Raw genomic sequence first — 8188 nt, forward strand, 5'->3', positions numbered from 1 at the left:
AGGGTACCTTTCTAAGATGATTCTTAGTTAAAAACCGTCTTAGAATGGTACATTTTCTAAGACGATTAATTTTTTTAAAATTAAAATATATTAAGGATTTTAAGACGGTTTTTCATAAAACTGTTGTAGAATATGTTTTTTTAAAAAAATAAAAAAATTCATACACATTCATGTCTCAGCTAAATTCTCAACCCTTCTACCACCTCTAACAACCTTCTCATGCACAAATCCAAATATAAGGTTAAAAATATTAAAAGAAAATTGCTAAAATAAATTGTAATACAATAATCAAATTTAACTGAAAAAACACACAAATATATATATATATATATATATATATATATATGCAGGTAACCTAGTAATAAATAGTTCCAACACAAGCATTGTATGCTAAATTTTAAATAGATTAAAAGAGAGAAGGATGGTATCAAATAAGCTATCAATAAATCCAAGAATATGAAAAGAGTAGGTATAATGCTTGAGGATTAATATTTTTATACAAATGGAAAAAGTAAAGAATAATGGCAAAATTTGGAGAATAGTATTTGTAAGTGTGAGAGAAGTCCACTATCAACAACACTCTCAACCAAGAACAAAGAATTACATCATAACTTTCCCAGCAAACCTCACCTTAGATTTTATCCCAAGTGCCAATGAAGCCGTTGCAACTACCATTAAAATAATCAAGGTTAGGTCCTTGCAAGCATCCCACATAAACATTTGTAAAAGACATGAAAAACAAAAAGGTGACTACAATATCCCCCAATGACAAAGAAGAAACTTATATATGGTACAATCATTAAGCTCTTAATGTCTAAAATTACCAGAAAATTTCTTCCTTTCTTCCAAGGATGATTGTTGGAACCAAATGCATTCCTTCATTTTAGTAAGTCGACATAATCACCATGAATACCCTTCACAGGATTGGTTTTCAACAAATTTGATAGTCCTACAACCTAATAACGATTCAAAAGAAACACTTGAAAATTATGACACTAAACAATATCATTACCAAGTTAAGAGAATATATTATTGGCAAACATAGCCTTCCATATTATTGCAGAGCAGTAGTGTCATGTTCCCTTGAAATTGAAGCAAGTTGCTCTTGTCCAATTGGAAATTCACAAGCAATGGGGACCTGGGGATCGGAGGAGGTTTAATAGGTTCTAACAATTTAATGCATTACCAATTAATATTTATATTAAAAAAAATTGTCTAGCCCTGATCAATAAACTTTCCAAGTCACAGGGTAAGTCATTTAAATAAAGATCCATGGAACACCAAAAATCACTACCAAAAAGCATATTCAAGTTTAGGTATTTAATGCAGGAAAAAAAAAGAAGAAAAAAGAACCCATTGAACAAGATTGTCATAAATGCAAACATATATTTTGGAACAACTTATTAACAAGACAATGAACAAACCATCTTTGACTCGTAGTAACCCGGTGTTGACTCGGACCGAACCAAGTGACCAATGCATCTTTATCTTTCTCTCTGAAAAGCTGAGATGTCTTTCTCTCTCTTTCACGTTCTCCTGGGATGAGCTGCAACACCAAGCCAACATGTTTCCTCTTTATCATACTGATATCATTTTCACAAGAATAGCTTGTTTTTTTTACCGAATTATAAATTCATTTAATTGATTAATTGTATAAGCTAGTCACACACAACTGGCTTTTGCGACATATTTCTTGTTCATACAATATTTATCTACAACAAATTGCAACAATAATTAAAGTTAATTTTTTTTCTCTTATCAAGTTTTTGTACTATTTAACGTACCTCATTACAACAGATTATATAGTATACCATGTGGAGTATGCAATCTAAAATTTTAAGTTACGGTTGCCATTGACCAATGATAGTAACATGTTGTGCAAACACTTTATTAAACATGAAAGTGAGTGAAGAAAATACGAAGATGCTAAGTTCATAATGTGAAATGTGAATTGATTATTAAGTGTTGAGAATTTTCAATAAACCTTATAAAATACCAAATGAACACCAAAACACATTATGTCAAATTATCAAGAGGTTTTAAGGAATACCTGGATCCATTGAGAGCTTAATGAACACGCAGCGGAATCTGACAGTGGTCACAAACAATTGGTTTAATGACCTTCCTCAACCAAATCACCTTCTTCCTTATGGGACCTTCGTTTTCTCTTAAGATGGGGAGAGGAGAAACTGTTTGTTGATTTGGTATATTGGGAACCATAATCATGCCTTATGTTTTAAACCTATTAGGGTTCTCATTATCCCCTAATGGGCCAAATTGGTTTCCGCTCATTAAGCCCATATCAATTTTCTGGCAGTCTAATGGGCTCACTTAAATAGATCACTTTATATTGAATCCATTTAAATGTAAATAACTAATATAAATGTTATAATATAATATGCAGTCCATATTAATTAATTAGGAATTATAAAATTCCTAACAATTTCCCACTTGGGCTTCATATTAACCATAGACATTTATATCACAAAATTCTTTAGGCGTGCAACCGTATGTTATTTACTTTTAGACTCCTTTTATACAATCTGATCCATCTCATATAGCAACAAGAAATCACTGCAGTTTTCATTACAATTGAGCTTGACTAAGCCACAATGATCACCACTGTTACTCATACTCGATGACGTAGATCAAATATGGATAAGCGGCATGGAAATTACATACAATGTGATCTTAATCATGTCTATTTCCAACTAGTCCAAACTTTATTCTTTATAGAGATCAATCCAAAATGCAATACAAATATTGCACACAAACAAACTTATAATGAAATGATAAACTTCAATTTTATTTCTGCAGAAAATCCAAATAACAAAATGTTTGCAAACCGTAAGATATAGAACATGAGTAAGACTTCCACTAAACTAAGATACTATCAGGAATTACACCCATATGAGTAGTGTGCTCGTGAAAAAAAAATTAGTGTCATACCTTTAGTAAGTGGATCGGCTAGCATGGAATGAGTTCCTATATGTTCTATACAAATCTTTATTTTCTGGATTCTTTATTTAACAACCAAATACTTTATGTCAACAAACTTTTATTTGGTTGAATCCTTAATAAGACTGTTAAGATATTGTCTTAATAAACACCTGATGGCTATTTGATGTTGGCGACAACAGGCAAATCGGATACAATAATTTAGCAATCATAAATTCTAGTATGATGTCTCATAGCAAAATAGTAACTCCACTAACATGGTTAAATGTGGATCCTTATGTAGAGTGATTGCTATTAAGACATTCTGAAAAATCGAAGTCAGAATATCCAATGATCTCTAAACTTCTAGACTTTCGATATGAAAACACGTAGTTTCTTGTTCTCTTCAATCAACGCATAATGCGTTTTACTACTTCTAGTGTTACATAACAAGATTACTCATATATTACCTTAGGACTCCCTTTTCAAACTCTAAATTTTACACATGCAGATTTGGGATTCACATAATATGAGTAATTTAAACCATAGTAGTAACAATAACAACAATTAAAGAAGAGAACAATAAACATGCAATGCAGAAATAATCTTTATGGTAAATTTCAAGACCCAAACAAGATACCTAGCGCACCATTAATCCTCAATCTTTGGATTGAAAAAGACTAACGGCAAGTGGTACTCTCAATGCATTGATCAAACATTGGTGATAAATCCTGTCAAACAAAGGTTGTCTTTGGACACTCCATTGCTCACATGAAAAACTTATATAATGATTATTCCGGTCAAATAATGATTGTGTTTGAACATTTCATTATTCACATGGAAAATCACACTATTTATAATCACCACATGTTTACCATTGCAAGCATGTAATTATTCTGTCAAGTTGTGTCTTCCTTTGGGCCGAGCACAATTCACATGAATAATTTCATGCAACATCCATGTAAATTCAATCAAATAAATTTACGCAACAGAGGTTACTTTGGCAACATCTTGTTTCAATCAATTTAACCAAAAATACAAGATAATTTAATACAATAAATGGGAGGCCTTAAAATTACACAAATTTTCTTAAAATTGCACAATTTAACCAAAATAATCCTTTAAAGATACTAGAGAAAAGGTTTCTTTATAGTCAATGCATTCCTTCTGAGTATATAGCCTTTAGCAACTAGATGAGCCTTATATCTCTCGATATTACCCTTTGAATCCTTCTTGGTTTTAAATATCCATTTACAACCAATAGGTTTCACACCTTCAGGCAATTCGACTAGATTTCAAAATTCATTGTCATTTATAGACTTCATCTCATCCTTCATGGCGTCAATCCAATTTTGAGAGTTAGAACTATGCATAGCTTGACAAAAATTGATTGGATCATCATCTATTAAACCAACACCATCTTTATGTTCTTGGAGAAATATAATATAATCATTTGAGATTGCACTTCTCCTCTCTCTAATGGATCTCCTTAATGACATTTCTTGAGGTTGTTGAGGTTGCTCTAAAGGTATTTGAGGAAGAACCTCATTGTTGTCTTGTTCTGTAACAATGTCAATAGTTTGAACATTGTCTTCTATTACTAGAATTGTGTCTTGAACAGTAATAGGTATGAGGACTTGATCACTGTAAATAACAGGTTCTTCCTTAAAGACAACATTCCTTATGTTCTCTTCCTTCCCAAACTCAATTTCCTCAAGAAATCTCGCATTTCCCGTCTCCAAAAAAGATCTTAAGGTGGGATTGTAAAATTTATAGCCCTGAGAGCGTTCAACATAGTCAACAAAATAGCAGCTAATTATTCTTGAGTCCAACTTTCTTTCATATGGCCTATAAGGCCGTGTCTCAGCTGGACAACCCCAAATGTGCAAATGTTTAATGCTTTGTCTTTCCAAGAAGTTGTAGGAAAAGGACCACAAATGAAATATTGTTGTCCGTTCCAAGAAGTTGTAGGAAAAGGACCACAAATGTCTGTATGCACTAGTTCTAAGACCTTTTTAGCTCTTTCTGTACCTAATTTTCTTATGTTTGTTCATTTTCCCTTTATGCATTCAATACAGACCTCAAAGTCTGATAAATCCAAAGGGTCAAAAATTTCATCCAACACAAGTCTCTGAATTCTTTGTTTAGAGATCTGGTCTAAACGCTTATGCCATAAGGTGGATGAATTCTCATTCAATTATCATTTTGTACCATGTGAACTTATTTGCAGTATTTCATTATAGGAACTAACAACATCAAGCATGTAAAGATTTCAATTAAAGAACAAGAACCAATCATATTTGAATTTTGGTAGAGACTAACTTTATTATTTCTAAATGAACAAGAAAATCCAAATTTGTCCAAACTAGAAATAGAAATCAAATTTCGTCTAAAAGACGATACAACAAAAGTCTTAAATAAATCCAAATAAAATCCAGTTTTTTTTAACTGTATTCTAAAAGTTCCAATAACTTCCACTGTAACCTTTTTGTCATCACCTACAAAGATGAATCTTTCATCATCACTTGGCAGTCGACTCCACAGGCAACCTTGCATAGTCATACTTATGTGAGTAGTAACACCAAAATCTACCCACCAAGTATCTTTAGGTAAAAAAGCCAAATTAACTTATGAACAAACTAGAGTAAGAAATTTACCTTTCTTCACACGCCATGTGGCATACTTGGGACACTCTTTCTTCATGTGTCTCGACTTCTTGTAGAAGTAACAGGCAAATTCTTCATCCTTATTTTGTTTCTTTTGCTGAGAAGTCCCTTCCGCAGCACCCTTAGTCTTCTTCCTTTTCTTATTCTAAAAGGTCGAAGTCAAGTAAGCACTTTTAGTCCTATCTCTCTGTAGCCTCTCCTCCTCTTGCACACAGTGAGATATAAGCTCATTGAGGGACCATTTGTCCTTTTGAGTGTTATAACTCACTTTGAATTTCCCAAAGTGTGCAGGAAGCAAGATCAAAACCAAGTACACGAGCAGGTCTTCACCAAGCTCTAACTTAAGTGACTTGAGTTTTGATGCGAGATTGGATATCTCCATAATGTACTCCCTTATGTTCCCTTTGCCTTTACACTTCATGGAGATGAGTTTAGCCAAAAGGTTACTCGTCTCCGCCTTTTCATTATTAGCAAAGTATTGCTCAATTTCCTCAAGGAATTTCTTTGCACTTTGACCCTTAGAAATAGAGCCCCGAAACGCTTTTGGAATAGAGCGCTTCATGATCATAAGGCACATTTAGTTGGACTGATCCCACTTCTCAATTTTTTACCTCATTAGAGGTTTCCGGAATGGAAATGGGTCGTTCCATCCTCAATGCCAAATCCAAATCCATACAACCAAGAACAATTTCTACGACTTCCTTTTAGACCATAAAATTTGTCTCATTCAACATTGGGATAGAATTCACTTGGGCAGCATTTGCAGGTAATATCAACTAAAGAGAGAACAAAAATAATAACATGTTCACAAATAATCAAGCAAGTCATATAAAGTAAATATATAATAAGACATGCAAATATTTCCCATAACAGATCTATCACAAGATACCTAGCACAACATTAATTCTAGTCTTTGGACAGAGAAATTAATTTGTAATTGGTACTCTCAACGCAATGATCAAATATTAACAATTAGTTCTGACAAATAATAGTCTTTCTTTAGACCGACTATTATGCTCATGAAAAAAAAAAGCTTAATAATTGTCACATATTTATCATCGCATGTATGTTATTATTTGGCCAAATTGTATCTTCCTTTAGGCCGAGCACAATTCGCATAAATAATTCCATACTAACATCCATGCAATTTAATTAAATTAATTTACGCAATAGAGGTTACTTTGACAACATGATGGTTCAATCAATTTAATTAAAATTATAGGACATGCAAATAAATAGAAAGGATCCGTAATGGTTAAATTTGCACCCAATTGTGATAGCAGTAAATGTTTGAAAAACTACATCATGGTAAACTAATTACGCACCCGAAACAAACATATCACGGTACTATCACAAATTTATACTAACCACATGAATAACATAAATTATCAGTTTATCATCATTTCATAAAAAAAATAGTTGGCTAAAAAAAATTATTCATATAAGACAAAAACCATTGTCTTATTACTGATTTAGATAAACAAAAAAAAATATTTATGAAATTGTGCCACGTACTAAATGTAAACACCAGATACGTAGAACCTTTATCCCAAATCGAATAATATGCCACCAAATGCGACACAAATCCAAAAAAATTGTACAACCCCGTAAATAAAATGCAGAGGCCTTTTATTAATTCTAAAGAGGAGAAAAACTTTATGACCATAACACATAAATTTAAGGGTTTTACAATTTTATTGATCAAAATAGTTTCTCCCCAAAATAAAATTAGGGTTCATATAACTAAAAGGATCCAGATATAATACATATCAAATAGAGCTTTAAATTCCAATAATCTAACAGTAATGGTGGCTCTAATACCACTTGTTGGGAATTTTCAATAAACCTTATAAAATACCAAATAAACACCAAAACACATTATGTCAGATTATCAAGAGGTTTTAAGGAATACCTGGATCCATAGAGAGCTTAATCAACACGCAGCGGAATCTGACAGTGGTCACGAACAATTGATTTAATGACCTTCCTCAACCAAATCACCTTCTTCCTTATGGGACCTTCGTTTTCTCTTCAGATGGGGAGAAGAGAAATTGTTTGTTGATTTGGTATATTGGGGACCATAACCATGCCTTATGTTTTAAACCTATTAGGATTCTCATTATCCCCTAATGGGCCAAACTGGTTTCCGCCCATTAAACCCATATGAATTTTCTGGCAGTCTAATGGGTTCACTTAAATAGATCACTTTATATTGAATCCATTTAAATGTAAATAACTAATATAAATGTTTAATATAATATGCAGTCCATATTAATTAATTAGGAATTATAAAATTCCTAACAATAACTTAATGTTTATCAATGGATGGTTGGTGCTATATATAATAAGAGTTAAAAAGGCTCAAACGCAAAAGAAAGAGGCAAGCCCAGCAAGTATTTGGTTTAAGTCTTTGTTTAATTACTTCAAGACAAAAGACACATCAATGTTGATCTATACATGATTTCAAGGAAATATCCATTAGTTTTTTTTAAAAGATCTTTAATGGATTTAATTGAAGGAAATATGACCATGTTTTTATTATTATTTTTCTTTAATTTAGATTTGAAGACTATATTGACGGAAAC

At 32.2% G+C, this 8188-nt stretch overlaps 1 protein-coding gene and 1 long non-coding RNA gene across 2 annotated transcripts; both read right to left on the bottom strand.

Annotated features, from left to right (window-relative positions):
• Positions 1 to 457: 457 nt before the first annotated feature.
• On the bottom strand, positions 458 to 3878 carry LOC121173467 (uncharacterized). Its single transcript, XR_005888357.1, has 2 exons — positions 825 to 3878; positions 458 to 668 (listed from the first exon to the last, which is right to left on the bottom strand). It is a non-coding gene; the product is annotated as an uncharacterized lncRNA (long non-coding RNA).
• Positions 3879 to 5748: 1870 nt separating this feature from the next.
• On the bottom strand, positions 5749 to 6165 carry LOC112999331 (uncharacterized). Its single transcript, XM_026125382.1, has one exon. It carries the CDS (start codon positions 6163 to 6165, stop codon positions 5749 to 5751), a length of 417 nt encoding a protein of 138 aa, XP_025981167.1.
• Positions 6166 to 8188: the final 2023 nt, after the last annotated feature.

The sequence above is a fragment of the Glycine max genome, chromosome 14 (assembly GCF_000004515.6).
Source record: "Glycine max cultivar Williams 82 chromosome 14, Glycine_max_v4.0, whole genome shotgun sequence".
NCBI classification, from domain to species: Eukaryota; Viridiplantae; Streptophyta; class Magnoliopsida; order Fabales; family Fabaceae; genus Glycine; species Glycine max.